This window comes from Nerophis ophidion, linkage group LG05, assembly GCF_033978795.1.
Source record: "Nerophis ophidion isolate RoL-2023_Sa linkage group LG05, RoL_Noph_v1.0, whole genome shotgun sequence".
Taxonomy (NCBI): Eukaryota; Metazoa; Chordata; class Actinopteri; order Syngnathiformes; family Syngnathidae; genus Nerophis; species Nerophis ophidion.
Genome location: NC_084615.1, coordinates 19,864,688 through 19,884,571, shown reverse-complemented (window position 1 = coordinate 19,884,571; position 19,884 = coordinate 19,864,688). Strand labels below are relative to the sequence as shown.

Below are 19,884 nucleotides of genomic sequence, written 5' to 3'. Positions count from 1 at the left end.
AATATAAAACAGTGCAAAGTAGTAACATAAAAATACAGGAAATATAAAAGCTGTATATTGTAAAATATATAATAATACTATAATTTAAGACGTGGCTAGCGAGGTAGCAGCTAACATCCATCCGCAGTCAGCTGTCACGCCTTTTGATCAGGTTTTGTTTTGGTCATGTTATGTTTTGTTTTTTGGACACTCAGTTCTGTTTTGCACTTCCGGTTTTGTTTTCGTTTTCATGCCAACTCATTAGTTTCCACCTGGTCTCCCTAGTCACGCCCCGATCCTCAGCCTCTCACACCTGTTTCCAATCATCACAGCTACTATTTAAAGTCATTCTTTCTCTGTCTTGGTTCTGGGATCTTCACACTCACGCACCATACCCATGCTGTTCCAACCTTCATGCCCTCGTCCACAGTTCCATGCCGTGTAAGTTTGTGTATTTATGCCACAGTGCTAGTTTTGTTTTGTTTTGTTTTGTTTGTATATAGTCATGCCTTTGTGCTGCTAAAGTTTATAGTTCATTGTCATTTCATGCCATCGAGCAAGTGTTTTGTTTCATGTTTGTATTTTGTAGCTAAGTATTGTACCTCCACTGTGAGCGCTTTTTGTTTATCTTTTGTCAGTGATAGTATTAAATAAAAGATGTACTCACACTCACGCCTGGCCCGTGCTAATCATCCTCTGCGTCGATGAAACAACCTTAATCCAAGCCCAGTTATGACATCAGCAGTGTTTTAGCTACTTGTCAATCACTAATCCTCATCTCCATGGCGACAAATAAAGTACGTTTCTTACAAGTAACATTATCACCGCAGAACGAGGAATAGCTATAGCTAAACATGCTTCACTACACACCGTCGGAGAATACAATAGCTCACCGGCATCAAAATGTAAACAAACACCATGGGTGGATCTACACCTGACATTCACTGTAATGATACAAAGTCCAATAGCGTATCTAGTCGATACTGCTATGATTGCATCGATATTTGTTAGCATTAGAAAATCTTTTTTCCTTTTTTTAAAAAAATTCATATTAGGTTTATAAACTCAGGAAATACATCCCTGGACTAATGTGGACTTTGATTATGACCGATGTATGATCTTTTAACTACTTGGTATCAGTACGAAACTTAAATTTGTGGTATCATCCAAAACCAAACTAAAGTATGAAACAAGAGAAGAATAAGTGATTATTATAGTTTAACAGAAGTGTAGATACAACATGTTAAAACAGAAAAAAAGCAGATATTAACAGTAAATGAACAAGTGGACTAATTATAATTTTTTACAGTTTGTCCTTTATAATTTTGACAAAATGATAGAATGATAAATGACACAATATGTTACTGCATATGTCAGCAGACTAATTAGGAACCATCCATCCATCCATTTTTCTTCAGCTTATTCCCTTCAGGGCGGCGAGGGGTGCTGGAGCCTATCCCAGCTGTATTCGGGTAGAAGGCGGAGTACACCCTGGACAAGTCGCCACCTCATCGTAGGGCCAACAGAACCTTTTTTTGATTACTTACTACTAAAAGACAAGTTGTCTAGTATGTTCACTATTTTATTTAAGTACTAAATTGCAATAATACACATATGTTTAATGTACCCTAAGATTTTTTTGTCAAAATAAAGCATATAATGCCATTTTTTGTGGTCCTCTTTATTTAGAAAAGTATCGAAATACACTTTGGTACCGGTACCGGTCCAAATTATTGGTATCGGGACAACACTACTCTATATTGAAGCTAGTATCATATATATTTCTGATTTATGACACCAAAAGACTTCCAAAGTTTGCAAATAAATACATATGATCAAAAACGTATCAATTCCCAAGCCATTTTGAGCGATAATGAGAAAGCCAGTCACGTGATCACGTGACGTAGCGCTCGGAAAGAAAGATCCCTTCCCCGTCAACAACAATGCTATCGAGCAGACCTTGTGAGAGACAACAAGGATTACTTTGGGACAAATTATGATCCAGGACCTTTTATTTTTGAGCCCGAACACAAAGTGGATGAACAATAAGTTTTAGAAGCCGAGTGATGTATATGTGGTTTATGCTCTGGTGTGGCCATTTTATGATTTTTTTACATATATAGAATGTGCTCTATAATCAGGAAAAAAAATATTTTTTTTGTTTTTAATTCCCCTCCTTATGTTGCCTGACACTGTCTGTAAAGCGACCCATGAAGTTACACGATCTGTCCTGGCAGAGGTAAAAAGGCAAACACAAACACACACACACACACACACACACAGTATCTAAATACCAATCAGGTCACCACAACATACTTGGGTCAGTACTACCAAATATGTACACACTCATCTTCGCAGTAGGGTCTGGGGGCGGAGTCAAACCAGATTAACTGGAAGGCGCAGCAGGCTGTTGTGTCAACTTTACAGCAGCATGGAGGCCGGAAGGAAAAGTCAATGATGGCGTTTTCTCCCGCGGCCCGGAGACGTTGCCGGGTTTAGCGCCGAGTAGCTCCGGGATGCAGCCGTTCTGCGAGCTCATTCAGTCAATATGTAATGAAAGCACGCGCCAGCACATTTGTTTACACAAGCAGCAACCGTAGAGATGACAGCTGGGGGCAGGGATGCTCCTTTGCATGGATCATGAAGGAGGAAAGCAACATGTATTTTTAAGACATGTCTCTAATGGAGAATGGCTCCTTTGGTCGAGTGTAAACGTGATCATTGGAATGATCCTAGGAGCTATGTTGTCCGGGGGCATAAAGCCCCCTGTTAGGGTCTCCCAAGGCAAACAGGTTCTAGGTGAGGGATCAGACAAAGAGCAGCTCGAAGACCTCTATGAGGCAAAAGCTCGGACATGGGAGGAGTTCGGGGAAGCCATGGAAAACGACTTCCGGACGGCTTCGAAGCGATTCTGGACCACCGTCCGCAGCCTCAGGAAGGGGAAACAGTGCACTATCAACACCGTGTATGGTGCGGATGGTGTTCTGCTGACCTCAACTGCGGATGTTGTGGATAGGTGGAAGGAATACTTCGAAGACCTCCTCAATCCCACCAACACGTCTTCCTATGAGGAAGCAGTGCCTGGGGAATCTGTGGTGGACTCTCCTATTTCTGGGGCTGAGGTCGCTGAGGTAGTTAAAAAGCTCCTCGGTGGCAAGGCCCCAGGGGTGGACGAGATCCGCCCGGAGTTCCTTAATGCTCTGGATGCTGTGGGGCTGTCTTGGTTGACAAGACTTTGCAGCATCGTGTGGACATCGGGGGCGGTACCTCTGGATTGGCAGACCGGGGTGGTGGTTCCTCTCTTTAAGAAGGGGGACCGGAGGGTGTGTTCCAACTATCGTGGGATCACACTCCTCAGCCTTCCCGGTAAGGTTTATTCAGGTGTACTGGAGAGGAGGCTACGCCGGATAGTCGAACCTCGGATTCAGGAGGAACAGTGTGGTTTTCGTCCTGGTCGTGGAACTGTGGACCAGCTCTATACTCTCGGCAGAGTTTTTGAGGGTGCATGGGAGTTTGCCCAACCAGTCTACATGTGCTTTGTGGACTTGGAGAAGGCATTCGACCGTGTCCCTCGGGAAGTCCTGTGGGGAGTGCTCAGAGAGTATGGGGTATCGGACTGTCTTATTGTGGCGGTCCGTTCCCTGTACGATCAGTGCCAGAGCTTGGTCCGCATTGCCGGCAGTAAGTCGAACACATTTCCAGTGAGGGTTGGACTCCGCCAAGGCTGTCCTTTGTCACCGATTCTGTTCATAACTTTTATGGACAGAATTTCTAGGCGCAGTCAAGGCGTTGAGGGGTTCCGGTTTGGTAACCGCAGGATTAGGTCTCTGCTTTTTGCAGATGATGTGGTCCTGATGGTTTCATCTGACCGGGATCTTCAGTTCTCGCTGGATCGGTTCGCAGCCGAGTGTGAAGCGACCGGAATGAGAATCAGCACCTCCAAGTCCGAGTCCATGGTTCTCGCCCGGAAAAGGGTGGAATGCCATCTCCGGGTTGGGGAGGAGACCCTGCTCCAAGTGGAGGAGTTCAAGTACCTAGGAGTCTTGTTCACGAGTGAGGGAAGAGTGGATCGTGAGATCGACAGGCGGATCGGTGCGGCGTCTTCAGTAATGCGGACGTTGTACCGATCCGTTGTGGTAAAGAAGGAGCTGAGCCGGAAGGCAAAGCTCTCAATTTACCGGTCGATCTAAGTTCCCATCCTCACCTATGGTCATGAGCTTTGGGTCATGACCGAAAGGATAAGATCACGGGTACAAGCGGCCGAAATGAGTTTCCTCCGCCGTGTGGCGGGGCTCTCCCTTAGAGATAGGGTGAGAAGCTCTGCCATCCGGGAGGAACTCAAAGTAAAGCCGCTGCTCCTTCACATCGAGAGGAGCCAGATGAGGTGGTTCGGGCATCTGGTCAGGATGCCACCCGAACGCCTCCCTAGGGAGGTGTTTAGGGCACGTCCATCCGGTAGGAGGCCACGGGGAAGACCCAGGACACGTTGGGAAGACTATGTCTCCCGGCTGGCCTGGGAACGCTTCGGGATCCCCCGGGAAGAGCTAGACGAAGTGGCTGGGGAGAGGGAAGTCTGGGTTTCCCTGCTTAGGCTGTTGCCCCCGCGACCCGACCTCGGATAAGCGGAAGATGATGGATGGATGGATATATATTAGGGGTGGCCAAATTAATGCGTTAATTACGAGTTAACTCATCAATCTATTAACGCCGACAATTATTTTATCGCACATTTGCGTATGTTGATTACATGCTTTTATTTTGTTAACGCCTTTTCTTAACAAGATGGCGTCGTCCGGATGAGCTTCGCGGTCGAAGGGCTCTTGGTAAAGATGGAACATTCGGCAAAAATACCGGACAATTCTGCAAATTTCATGGCTGGCTTACAGCATGGTCACTCCGGGATCACTTACGACCGCCAGACAATTCTGAATGTGGATAGATCGGGCCGTTTTGGACTGAATGACGCGTGCTTGCTAGACCAGCTAGCTAGCATGGGAATACTTTGCCGGCTACAGCCAGCGGCCTGTGAAGCAGCGGAGTATATGTGTTGTCTGTCTATTTATAAATAATGCAGACGAGGAGTGTTGGCTGAGTTCTTAACGTTTGCTTTCAGAGCGTGCATATCACAACATACAAGATGCCGTCATGGCGACACAACCTATACCGGCCTACCGCGCATGCTCGTCACTTCTGTTGCATGCTGGGTAGGGTAGTTCTTTTTTCCCTGGCTCATAACATCACAATATAGTGCCATGTATATGCGTTCAGTTTATCAAAGCACCAAGCAAACAATCGGAAAATTCCCATCATATCAATTACTAGATATGGTCATAATTATTTTAAGTGCACTACGCAGAATAAACACAACATTATTAATATTGCTACTACAGACAATTTGATAAAAAATTCCCTAAAACAGCCCACTACCTATAATATAGTTTTTTTAAACATAAGATCCCTGATAAAAAAAAATGTTTCTGCTGTTACTTCAGAAATTGCCTGTTCAGATGTTATGATTGTGGCTCAGAGATTTGTATGTAGATTATATTTATTTTCCATAACAAACAGGATAACTTAAATACCCTGGCAGTGGCAATAAGCTTAAATGTTTGTATTAACATTTTTTGAGTTGATTTTCATAAAATATGCTATTTAACTGCTACTGTTTAACAAGGACTGATTTAAATTGTGTTTGCACAACAAATGTTTTGGCGCTTTTGTTCATGTGGGTGAATATTCCAATAAAGGTGCACTACACACTACTTTTGAATTCATTTTTGGGCTTTGCGTATCCAATGCAGTTAATCGCGATTAATCGGAGAAATAGTGCAATTAACTTCGGTTAAAATTTGTAATCGTTGCCCAGCCCTAATATATATATATATATATATATATTCATCATGCTTAATTTACAGGACAAAATATATATATATATATATACACTATTATATATATATATATATATACATATATATATATATTCATCATGCTTAATTTACAGGACAAAATATATATATATATATACATACACACATACATATGTATATATATATATATATATATATTTTTTTTTTTTTTTTTGGTCCTGTAAATTAAGCACGATGAATTGAGCATATGTCAGCATGTGGCCACACTTATTGCAAACGCTTGTTTACAGTAGAATATTAATTTGACTTACTCATTATATCGACTTAGTAAATATTGACTTACTAATTATACTAAGTATGTCATTATTTTGACATAGTAAATATTGACATTATAAGACAAAATAATGACATACTTAGTATCTTAGGTAACTAGGACTGTTTTGTGTTCTGTTTATATCGTATATTGCCACTCAGCATACGGAGCGGAAAACACAACCAAAATTGAAGGCTTCTTCACGCAACGAAGCCCGCCTACTTCACCACAGTCTGTAGTCTATTGCCCCCCCAGGCTGTGGTGAGATGGAGACGTGATGGTGGCGACAGGCCAAATTATACTGTTCCTTACACCCACCAAGCCCCTTCCCCGTCCGTCCGCCTGTCCCAGGCGGCACCCCCCTTTCCCCTGGAGAGACACCACCTTAACTAACAAATTTTCTGGGGGAATCACTGTATACTATATCTGTACGAGTATACAATAAAATTCATTTCTAAATCTACCCATCCAATACCCATTTACAATTTCATACCAAGCTACAAACATTTAAAGGAAGCTTTTCATCCACCAAATCAGTCTCATAATCTATTTCAAATGCAATTAGAAAGTTCCACCCTGAAGATTGGCAATGCAGATCATACCATAAATAAACAGTGGCCGTTTTGGCGAGGACTGAGCGTGTGATTTACCCAGGCAAATTACAACCACATCATTTCCGTCACGTACGTTATGTGACATTCGCGTCGGTTCAGTTGCAAATCCCTTGATTCCGCCCAGAGATTGCATTAATGGGGAAATCAAAGACCCAATCAAAGGGTGCGATTACTTGGACCTGTCCTCAAGGTGGGTACTCACTGACGAGTGAATGAATGATGGCTTACCTGCACCAGGAAGATGATAAGGAAGTAGAAATTGGCAATTCTTCTGAACTGTTCAAACAGGTTCTTTGGTAAAAAGTTCCACACGGTATACTGCGGGAAGAAAACAGATACAGAAGGTGTGTGTGTGTGTATTGGAACGGGAAAAAACAAAGGAAACTTCCATAGGCAAGCTGCATCTTTTGCAGTGATTAAACCCAGAGCTTTATCACCTTCATTTACATACCGTCGAAGAGACTGTCAATGACCTAGTGACATTGGCAAGTCTTTCCGGGTATATTTTGCACATCGGACTTGACTCCTAATGTCATTTGGCCCGTTGTATGCTTACAGGCGGCTGCAAAGTTGCACTAGACCAGGGTCTCAAACTCAATTTACCTGGGGCCACTGGATGCAGAGTCTGGGTAAGGCTGGGCCGCAAGAAAAGATTTCTTAAAAAAAAGGTTGCATACTCCTCAGCATGTGTAGTTGTGTCATGACGTTTCGAATTGTATCCCTTGTTCACCGTAACTTTTTCTGTACAAATAAGGCACGTATAGAACTATATGTAGTGTTCGTCGTTTCAGGCAATGCAAATTAAACAATAAAAAAAACTAGTAACGGTTTGAATTGGTCCAGGTTATCAGGAACTGACGGACAGGTGTCGCGGTGTGACTGCAGCCAGGCACGTAAGAAAACCCTCGTCTCCATGGCAACGTTTCTGTCGCTTTCACTCATCTGCCGCTTTTCCACTAACGCAGGGGTAGGTAACCCAGAACGTTGAAAGAGCCATTTTGGACCCAAATAAAACAGCGCTGTCACACGCCTTTCATATAAAACTTGCGGGCCGCACTAACATTAAACTTTCATATTAAGGTGGGGGCCGCAAAATAATGTCTCGCGGGCCGCGTGTCTCAGACCCCTGCACTAGACAATCAATGCGGAGTCAATGATAGAAAACACTGCACAGTACAAGCTAACAAACAAGAACAATAGAGGGCGTCCTGCATTTACATGTGGCCCGCTGGAAGAAAATACGTTCTATCGAAGAGGAGACTGTGGGCGGAAGTATTATAATGCACTGTCTAGTGCAGATAGGGCCGGGCGATATGGCTTTATATTAACATCTCGTTATTTTTGAGCCGTTTTCACGATACACGGTGTATACCTTCATATTTTGCCTTAGTCTTGAATGAACACTTGATGCATATAATCAGAGCAGTATGAGGATTCTATGTGTCGACATCAAAACATTCTTCTTCATACTGCATTAATATATGCTCCTTTTAAACTTTCATGCAGAGAGGGAAATCACAAGTAGGTCAATTTATTAAACAGTTAAGCAGTGGCACAAATATTAATGTAATTTAAAAACAGAAAGTGCAAGATTGTCAGAGAGTTTGAAACAAGCTATGAGTGCATTGTTGTGCATGATGTCAGAAAGATGACATATCAAAACAACACTAAATTAAAGTGTACTTTTTGTACAGAACGCCACAACAATAGTTTAAAACAAAGTGCACTTTTGTGCATGATGTCACACAAGATATTTCAATAGGTGTCAAATAAAAATGAGCTATATAACAGGAGATCAAATAGTGTACGTCCTTCACAATGAGGAAGGTTACTACGGACGTTATAAAATTCTGTTGACTATTTTTTTTCATACGATCTGGAAAGGGTTGCTTCAGCATTTTGTGGGTATGGCACCGAACGGAGATATTTACATGCAGTTTCAAGCACTATCTCTAGCAGGTGACTTTTCAAATGATGCTACAAATTAGCAGTAGGTGCTAATTTTTGTAACAACGCTTTTTCCGCATACTTGTTCGACATATTCCCGCTAGAAACCAAACCCACCACCAGACGATGTTTTTTCTAGGAATTAATTCTTGATTGATTGATTCTTTTATTAGTAGATTGCACAGTTCAGTACATATTCCGTACAATTGACCACTAAATGGTAACACCCGAATAAGTTTTTCAACTTGTTTAAGTCGGGGTCCACGTTAATCAATTCATTTGTTAGCAGATTGGCACCTTCTTTCGCTCGTATTACCCCACCTGCACCACTACGCTAGCATCACAGCTAATGTTACCCATGCTGCTACCTCTCATGCGAGGGCGTATGACGCGACATTATGTGACGTATGTAAGAAGGTGCGCTTGTCAGTGAGAAGGAGAGACAAGAAAGAGTGAAAAGAGCCTGTAGTGTAAAGCCCGCAGCTAAAAGCTACTGCATGAGAACGTATACTCCAATATCACGATATAGTCATTTTCTATATTGCACAGAGACAAACCCGCGATATATCGATTACATCGATAGATCGCCCAGCCCTAAGTGCAGGGGTGTCGAACTTGTTTACATGGAGAGCCATGTCACAGTCATGGCTGCCCACAGAGGGCCGCTTGTAACAGTCAATGTAAGAATATTATATCATTGCCTATTAGGGCTGGGCGATATATGGAATATACTCAATACATCGCGGGTTCGTCTCTGCGCGATATAGAAAATGACTTTGAGTATACGTTCTCACGCAGTTGCTTTTAGCTGTGGGCATTACACTACAGGCGTTTCCCACTCTTTCTTGTCTCTGCTTCTCACAGAAACATATAACAAGCGCACCTTCCTACATACGTCACATACGTGTACGCCCTCGCGGAGCAGAGAGGTAGCGGCATGGGTAACGTTAGCTGTGGTGGGAGTGGTGATACAAGAGAAAGAAGGTGTGAATCTGGTAACAAATGGAGGAAGAATTAATTCCCAAGAAAAACAGCAGGGGATCCATCGTCTGGCGGTGGTTGGCTTCAAGCAGAAAGATGTCGAACAGACAACCGTAATTTGTTAAGTGAAAATACTAAAAATGTATGTAAATAATATAATAATTTGAAAAAGTAATTGATGTGTATTATGCTAATAAAAAAACAATGGATCATATGGAAAAATACTAACAATTATTTAAATAATATAATAATTTGAAAAGGTAATTGTTTTAATGTGTAATTATGCAAAAAAAAACAATGGATTGTATGGAAAATACTAAAAATGTGTTTAAATAATATAATAATTTGAAAAAGTAATTGTTTTAATGTGTAATTGTGCTAAAACACACAATGGATCGTATGGAAAAATACTATAAATGTAGTTATATAATTTAATAATTTGTAAAAGTAATTGTTTTAATGTGCAATTGTGCTAAAAAAAAAACAATGGATCATATGGAAAATGCTAAAAATGTATTTAAATAATATAATAATTTGAAAAATTAATTGTTTTAATGTGTAATTATGCTAAAAAAAAACAATGGATTGTATGGAAAATAATAAAAAGTGTTTAAATAATATAATAATTTGAAAAAGTAATTGTTTTAATGTGTAATTATACCAAAAATAAACAATGGATTGAATGGAAAATACTAAAAATGTATTCAAATAATTAATAATTTCACAAAGTAATTGTTTTAATGTGTAATTATGCTTGAAAAAACAATGAATCGTATGGAAAATACAAACATTTTATTAATATAATAAATAGAAAAAGTATTTTTTTTAGTGTGAATTATGCTAAAAAAAAGAAAAATGGATTGTATGGAAAATGCAGAAATGTATTGCAATAATATAATAATTACAAAAAGTAATTGTTTTAATGTGTAATTATTCTAAAAAAACAATGGATCATATGTAAAATACTAAAAATGTGTTTAAATAATATAATCATTTGAAAAAGTAATTGTTTTAATGTGTAATTGTGCTAAAACACACAATGGATCGTATGGAAAATACTAAAAATGTATTTATATAATTTAATAATTTGAAAAAGTAATTGTTTTAATGCGCAATTGTGCTAAAAAAAACAATGGATCATATGGAAAATAATAAAAATGTATTTAAATAATATAATAATTTGACAAAGTAATTGTTTTAATGTGTAATTATGCTAAAAAAAACAATGCATCATATTGAAAATACAAAAAATGTATTCAAATAATATAATAATTTGGAAAAAGTAATTGTTTTAATGTGTAATTATGCTAAAAAAAAACAATGGATCGTATGGAAAATACAAACAATATAATCATTTGAAAAATGTATTGTTTTAATGTGTAATTAAGTTAAAAAGGGGATCCTATGGAAAATACTAAAAATGTATTTAAATAATATAATAATTAGAAAAAAAATAATAGTTTTAATGTGTAATTATGCTAAAAAAAAACAATGGATCGTATGGAAAATATTAAAAATGTATTTAAATAATATATTATTAGAAAAAGTAATTTTTTTAATGTGTAATTATGCTATAAAAAAACAATGGCTCATATGGAAAATACTAAAAATGTATTTAAATAATATAATAATTACAAAAAGTAATTGTTTTAATGTGTAATCATGCCAAAAATAAACAATGGATTGTATGGAAAATATTAAAAATGTATTTAAATAATATAATATTTTGAAAAAGTAATTCTTTTAATGTGTAATTATGCTGGGAAAAAAACAATTAATTGTATGGAAAATACTAAAATTGTATTTAAATAATATAATAATTACAAAAAGTAATTGTTTTTCATGTGTAATTATGCTAAAAAAACAATGGATCGTATGGAAAATACTAAAAATGTATCTAAATAATATAATAATTTCACAATTAACAATGAATCATATGGAAAATACAAAAATGTATTTAAATAACATAATAATTTGAAAAAGTGATTTTTTAATGTGTAATTATGCTAAAAAAACAATGGGTTGTATGGAAAATGCAGAAATGTATTTCAATAATATAGTAATTACAAAAAGTAATGGTTTTAATGTGTAATTAAGTTAAAAAAGGGATCCTATGGAAAATACTAAAAATGTATTTAAATAATATAATAATTAGAAAAAAATAATAGTTTTAATGTGTAATCATGCTAAAAAAAACAAACAATGGATCGTATGGAAAATATTAAAAAGGTATCTAAATAATATATTATTAGAAAAAGTAATTGTTTTAATGAGTAATTATGCTATAAAAAAACAATGGCTCATATTGAAAATACTAAACATGTATTTAAATAATATATTAATTACAAAAAGTAATTGTTTTAATGTGTAATCATGCCAAAAATAAACAATGGATCGTATGGAAAACACTAAAAATGTATTTAAATAATATAATATTTTGAAAAAGTAAATTGTTTTAATGTGTAATTATGCTGGGAAAAAAACAATGGATTGTATGGAAAATGCAGAAATGTATTTCCATAATATAATAATTAAAAAAAGTAATTGTTTAAATGTGTAATTATGCTAAAAAAAAAACAATGGGTCGTATGGAAAATATAGCAATGTATTTAAATAATATAATAATTGGAAAAAGTAATTGTTTTCATGTGTAATTATGCTAAAAAAAAACAATGGATCGTATGGAAAATACTAAAAATGTATTTAAATAATATAATAATTTCACAAAGTAATTGTTTTAATGTGTAATTATGCTTAAAAAACAATGAATCGTATGGAAAATACAAACATTTTATTAATATAATAAATAGAAAAAGTATTTTTTTAATGTGTAATTATGCTAAAAAAAGAAAAATGGAATGTATGGAAAATGCAAAAATGTATTGCAATAATATAATAATTACAAAAAGTAATTGTTTTAATGTGTAATTATTCTAAAAAAAACAATGGATCATATGGAAAATACTAAAAATGTGTTTAAATAATATAATCATTTGAAAAAGTAATTGTTTTAATGTGTAATTGTGCTAAAACACACAATGGATCGTATGGAAAATACTAAAAATGTATTTATATAATTTAATAATTTGAAAAAGTAATTGTTTTAATGCGCAATTGTGCTAAAAAAAACAATGGATCATATGGAAAATACTAAAAATGTATTCAAATAATATAATAATTTGACGAAGTAATTGTTCTAATGGGTAATTATGCTAAAAAAAACAATGGATCATATGGAAAATACAAAAAATGTATTTAAATAATATAATAATTTGGAAAAAGTAATTGTATTAATGTGTAATTATGCTAAAAAAAAACAATGGATCGTATGGAAAATACAAACAATTTATTTAAATAATATAATAATTTGAAAAATGTATTGTTTTAATGTGTAATTAAGTTAAAAAAGGGATCGTATGGAAAATACTAAAAAAAAATTTAAATAATATAATAATTTGAAAAAAATAATAGTTTTAATGCGTAATCATGCTAAAAAAAACAATGGATCGTATGGAAAATATTAAAAATGTATCTAAATAATATATTATTAGAAAAAGTAATTGTTTTAATGTGTAATTATGCTATAAAAAAAACAATGGCTCATATGGAAAATACTAAAAACGTATTTAAATAATATAATAATTACAAAAAGTAATTGTTTTAATGTGTAATCATGCCAAAAATAAACAATGGATCGTATGGAAAATACTAAAAATGTATTTAAATAATATAATATTTTGAAAAAGTAATTGTTTTAATGTGTAATTATGCTGGGAAAAAAACAATGGATCGTATGGAAAATACTAAAATTGTATTTAAATAATATAATAATTACAAAAAGTAATTGTTTTTCATGTGTAATTATGCTAAAAAAAACAATGGATCGTATGGAAAATACTAAAAATGTATCTAAATAATATAATAATTTCACAATTAACAGTGAATCATATGGAAAATACAAAAATGTATTTAAATAACATAATAATTGGAAAAAGTGATTTTTTTAATGTGTAATTATGCTAAAAAAAACAATGGATTGTATGGAAAATGCAGAAATGTATTTCAATAATATAATAATTACAAAAAGTAATTGTTTAAATGTGTAATCATGCCAAAAAAAAAAAAACAATGGCTCATAAGGAAAATACAAAAAAAGTATTTAAATAATATAATAATTAGAAAAAGTAATTGTTTTAATGTATAATTATGCCAAAAATAAACAATGGATCGTATGGAAAATACTAAAAATGTATTTAAATAATATAATAATTTCACAAAGTAATTGTTTTAATGAGTAAGTATGCTTAAAAAAAACAATGAATCGTATGGAAAATACAAAAATGTATTTAAATAATATAATAATTAGATAAAGTATTTTTTATGTGTATTTATGCTAAAAAAACAATGGATTGTATGGAAAATGCAGAAATGTATTTCAATAATATAATAATTACAAAAATGTATTGTTTTAATGTGTAATTGGTCTAAAAAAAACAATGGATCATATGGAACATATAAAAATGTATTTTAATAATATAATAATTACAAAAAGTAATGGTTTTAATGTGTAATTTTGCTATAAAAAACAATGGCTCAAATGGAAAATACTAAAAATGTATATAAATTATATAATAATTAGCAAAAGTAATTGTTTTAATGTGTAATTGTGGGCCCCAAATGGCTGACGGCCGGGACGTTGGGCACCCCTCATGCACTACATACAAAGCAATAAGATGGAGTTTATGAAGATAGTAACTCAGCATAGGGAGGATTCTGAAAATGCAACTCCAGCAGAACAGTCCATCTAATGTTGCCGTAGAAAAGCGGGGGGAAGTTATGAGAAAAAGAGAGTGGAAGGGGTGAAGGGGTGACGAGATGGCGCAACAGCGAGTAAGAGTAGAAAAGGTGGCGACGGGCCAATGCAGAGTGCAAAAGCAACAGCATGACGGCGAGCTAAGGCATGGAGGAGCATAAACACTACCGGCAGGGTAATTAAAGTCGGTTTACCCTGCCATATGGACAGGAGGCAATTGATGGGCCCATCTTCACAGGGGCCTCTCTGCACCATTATAAATCCTGCTTGCCATCGGACCAACCTCCATCGCCTTCTCGGCCTGAGAGATAGTCAAGTCAAAAGGTAGCTTGGTCCTGCACCAGGGCTAAAATGCTGAGATTCAAAGTACGGGAGGGGTGCGGCCTTGCAGAGCCCACAATGATTGCCCTGCTGGTATATTAATAGCAGACATGCATGTAACCAGGGCTCCTCTGACAATATAATAATCAACTTTTGTTGAAAGACAGGATGAGCGTACGGAGAAGAAGGATAAAGAAATACTTTTTTTTTTGCTGCCCTCAGTCTCCTCTTGGATAAAAAATGTTTATACTTGGACAGCCACATACGAAAATAAAATAAAGCGCGTCTTACCTTGGATGACACGATTCTGTTGTCACAAAACTTTGGCGGGGTGAAAGGCTCGCTGGCAGAACGTGGACGATGGCCGATGTGGATCGTCCTACTGTCCACTCTTCTCTCCTCGCCTTTGAGCTGCAAGATGGAGCAGATGGAGACGGAGAAGATGAGAACACGGAGTGAGGCTAAATCACAGAACAAAAAAGTACACGCTGTTAGGGCTGGGAGATTATACGATCGTGATCGATGATCGCGATTAATTTGAGTTCGATCATGGTGATCAGGTGGTTCGGAAATCTGGTCAGGATGCCACCCGAACGCCTCCCTAGGGAGGTGTTTAGGGTACGTCCAACCGGTAGGAGGCCACAGGGAAGACCCAGGACACGTTGGGAAGACTATGTCTTCCGGCTGGCCTGGGAACGCTTCGGGATTCCCTGGGAAAAGCTGGACGAAGTGGCTGGAGAGAGGAAAGTCTGGGATTCCCTGCTTAGGTTGCTGCCCCCGCGACCCGACCTCGGCTAAGTGGAGGAAGATGGATGTATGGATGGATGTCCATTTCTACCACTATTGGTAACCTGGTACACGTTCATCACAGGAAGTGATCCAACCTAGTGTGTAGGGCTGGGCGATATATCGACATACTCGATATATCGCGGGTTTGTCTCTATGTGCGATATAGAAAATGACTGTATGGTGATATTGGAGTATACTTTCTCATGCAGTTGCTTTTAGCTGCTGGCATTACACTACAGGCTCTTTTCGCTCTTTGTTGTCTCCTTCTCACAGACAGGAAGCGCACCTTCTTACATACATCACATTCGTATACGCCCTCGCGAATAAGAGAGGTAGCAGCATGGGTAACGTTAGCTGTGGTGCGAGTGGTAATACGAGAAAAAGAAGGTGCCAATCTGGTAACAAATGAAGGAAGAATTAATTCCCAAGAAAAAAAGCAGTAGGTCCATTGTCTGGCGGTGGTTTGGCTTAAAGCGGGAAGATGTCAAACAGACAACCGTATTTTGTCAAGTGTGGGGCAAAAGTGTTGCAACAAAAAGTAGCATCACTGCTAATAATATGTAGCATCATTTGAAAAGTCACCTGCTAGAGAATGAAGAGTGCTTACTCCGCAAGTCAACATCTCCGTTCGGTGCCACACCAACAAAATGCCGAGGCAACCATTTCCACATCAACACCGTATGAAAGAAATAGTGAACAACATAAGGAGATGACGTCCGCAGGAACCTACCACATAGCGATTTGATCTACTATTATGCAGCTCATTTTTATTTGACAGTTATTGAAATATTTTGTGACATCATGCACAAAAGTGCACTTTATCTGTTTTTAACTATTGTAGTGGCGTTCTGTACATAAAGTGCACTTTAACTTAGTGTTGTTTTGACATGTCAGCTTAGTGACATCATGCACAAAAATGCACTCATAGCTTGTTTTAAAATGTCTCTGACAATCTTGCACTTTCTGATTTGGAAATGACATGAATGTTTGTGCCACTGCTTAATAACTGTTTCAGTAATTGACTTAGTTGTGATTTCCCTCTCTGCATGAAAGTTTAAAACGAGCATTAATCAATGTAGTATGAAGAAGAATGTTTTAATGTAGACACATACAATCATCATACTGCTGTGATTATATGCATCAAGTGTTTATTCAAGGCTAAGGCAAAATATGGAGATATATATCGTGTATCGTGATATGGCCTAAAAATATCGAGATATTAAAAAAGGCCATACTAGGGAGTAGGAGTAAGGTTCATTTTCGTTCTGCTTTTTGGATGTGAAAACAATGATGTTTTGTTTTTCTTCCTTCTTCCATGAAGATAGCACAGTGCATTGCTCCACCACATTAGTACAGTATCTTTCTGCACAAACACCAGCATTCCTTTCTTCCCAAAGCCAATTTTAAACTTCATTCTTTACCTGGCACTGCTTTCTTTTTTTGTTTCCGTAGTGCAAAATACACTTCACAGCACAAAATCCTCACTTGAGAACTTGCGGACTCTGTCTGAAATATGTTCACGTCACAGCCAACTTCAAGTTTGAAACAAAAATGTGAGTATTTTCCACCCGGTCATCTTTCTGTGGTATTAAGGAATCGATGTTTACATACTTGGCTGACAAAATCAATCAATCATCCATCCATCCATCCATTTTCTACCGCTTGTCCCTTTTGGGATGGCGGGGGGTGCTATCAATGTTTATTTATATAGCCCTAGTTCACAAGTGTCTCAAAGGGCTGCACAAGCCAAGATGACATCTGTGGTTCAGATCCCACATAAGGGCAAGGAAAAATTCACAACCCAGTAAGACGTCAATGAGACTGACTATGTGAAACCTTGGAGAGGACCGCCCATGTGGGTAACCTACCCCCCCCGGGAGACTGGATGCAACATTTGTCAAGTGGGTCTGACATAATATTTGTGAAAGTCCAGTCCATAGTGGATCTAACATAATAGTGAGAGAGCAGTCCATAGTGGATCTAACATTATTAGTGAGAGTCCAGTCCATAGTGGATCTAACATGATAGTGAGAGTCCAGTCTATAGTGGATCTAACATTAATAGTGAGAGTCCAGTCCATAGTGGATCTAACATAATAGTGAGAGTCCAGTCCATAGTTGATCTAACATAATAGTGAGAGTCCAGTCCATAGTAGATCTAACATTAATAGTGAGAGTCCAGTCCATATTGGATCTTACATAATAGTGAGAGTCCAGTCCATAGTGGATCCAACATAATAGTATGAGAGTCCAGTCCATAGTGGATCTAACATAATAGTGAGAGTCCAGTCCATATTGGATCTTACATAATAGTGAGAGTCCAGTCCATAGTGGATCTTACATAATAGTGAGAGTCCAGTCCATAGTGGATCTAACATTAATAGTGAGAGTCCAGTCCATAGTGGATCTAACATAGTAGTGAGAGTCCAGTCCATAGTGGACCTAACATAATAGTAAGAGTCCAGTCCATAGTGGATCTAACACAATAGTGAGAGTCCAGTCCAAAGTGGATCTAACATAATATTGAGAGTCCAGTCCATAGTGGATCTAACATAATAGTGAGATTCCAGTCCATAGTGGATCTACCATAATAGTGTGAGAGTCCATTCCATAGTGGATCTATCTACAGACTATTATCACTATCGGGGGATAGGACACAAGTAAAAACTTACAAAGCAGTCAATAAAGAAGCCAGACTGACTGACTGGAAAAGACAGGCTTAACTAATGTCAGTGATTACAAATGGGTGCGCGTCCGGAACACAAGCGGCAGGTGAAAATAATACAGTAACTATCTTCTTGTTGTATAGCATTCAGCCTCTGTTGTTGCCATTTCTAATATAAAGTAGCGTAAAGTTCTAACTTATATCTCACTATGGAAGCGCTAAAAACAACCGGTGTAGTGAGTTCAAATGATTCACCCACGTATCTTTAGTTACTAAGGAGTTACGGTCAGACTGTTTTTCACAGGACACGCTGCTTTGTTCTTGATTGAAGTAAAGTCTGAATGTCATTAAAACAATTAGCGCCATCTTTTGGCACTTCTTCCACTCCCGTCCTTGCACGCTACACGCGACAAAAAAGATAACGGCGAAAAAACGCTGTCGAAGGTGAGCCACATAAATAAGAGTGTCCACAAAAAACTGCATCCTGTCAGAAAACAGCTTGAAGATGTGTAAAACATCATCTATGCAACATTTTGACCCAAGAACTACTATCACATGTTATGTAGACCACAAGGAAGTATTTTAAATTTAGAAAAAAATCATAATATGACCCCTTTAATGCGCCTTATAATCCAGTGCGCCTTTTGTATGAAAAAGACCTAAAAGGAATCCCTTTATTGGCAGTGCGCCTTTTAATGTGGTGCGCCCTATGGTCCAGAAAATACGTATTGCATACAAGACTTTGTAGCAACTTACAGTAATGTAGAGCTATCCTGGCAACATGGTGCCTGTAAAAAGTGTTCAAGGCAAGCTGGGGATCTGCTCCATCTAATATAAAGCTTAACAGCATTTGGGTTGAGGGAGCCAATTATGGCGAACATCCCGTCATGGCCCAGTGCCAGGGAGTGTGAGAATTAGAGCAACCTGGTTGGGGAGCTGCATGAATTCACACACAACCTATATAAAATCAGAGAGACAAAGTACGATAAAAGTCAACAATACATACAGACCCCAAAAGCAGTGAAGTTGTCACGTTGTGTAAATGGTAAATAACAGAATACAATAATTTGCAAATCCTTTTCAACTTATATTCAATTGAATAGACTGCAAAGACCAGATATCTAATGTTCAAACTAGAAAACTTTATTTTTGTGCAAATTTTAGCTCATTTGGAATAATGCCTGCAGCATGTTTTAAAAAAGCTGGCACAAGTGGCAAAAAAGACTGAGAAGGTTGAGGAATGCTCATTAAACACTTATTGGAACATCCCACAGGTGAACAGGATAATTGGGAAGAGGTGGGTGCCATGATTGGGTATAACAGCGGCTTCCATGAAATGCTCAGTCATTCACAAACAAGGACGGGGCGAGGGTCATCACTTTGTCAACAAATGCGTGAGTAAATTGTCCAACAGTTTAAGAACAACATTTCTCAACCAGCTATTGCAAGGAATTTAGGGATTTCGCCATCTACGGTCCGTAATATCATCAAAAGGTTCAGAGAATTTTGGAGAAATCACTGCACGTAAGCGATAAAATTACAGACCTTCGACCCCTCAGGTGGTACTGCATCAAGCGACATCCGTGTGTAAAGGAT

General features: G+C 37.2%; 1 protein-coding gene and 1 long non-coding RNA gene across 3 annotated transcripts in view; one reads left to right on the top strand and one right to left on the bottom strand.

Annotated features, from left to right (window-relative positions):
* The window catches only part of atp11c (ATPase phospholipid transporting 11C), a 171,474-nt gene that overhangs the window by 92,237 nt on the left and 59,353 nt on the right, over window positions 1-19,884 (bottom strand). For both annotated transcript variants that reach the window (XM_061900308.1, XM_061900309.1), the window contains exons 2-3: window positions 15,127-15,246; window positions 7,002-7,091 (exon numbers count right to left, since the gene is read on the bottom strand). In XM_061900308.1, the coding sequence (XP_061756292.1) occupies window positions 7,002-7,091; window positions 15,127-15,246 (210 nt within the window). The remainder of the gene's footprint in view (window positions 1-7,001; window positions 7,092-15,126; window positions 15,247-19,884) is intronic.
* On the top strand, window positions 356-17,185 carry LOC133552813 (uncharacterized). The gene is made up of 3 exons (XR_009806773.1): window positions 356-420; window positions 2,184-2,218; window positions 17,077-17,185. It is a non-coding gene; the product is annotated as an uncharacterized LOC133552813 (long non-coding RNA).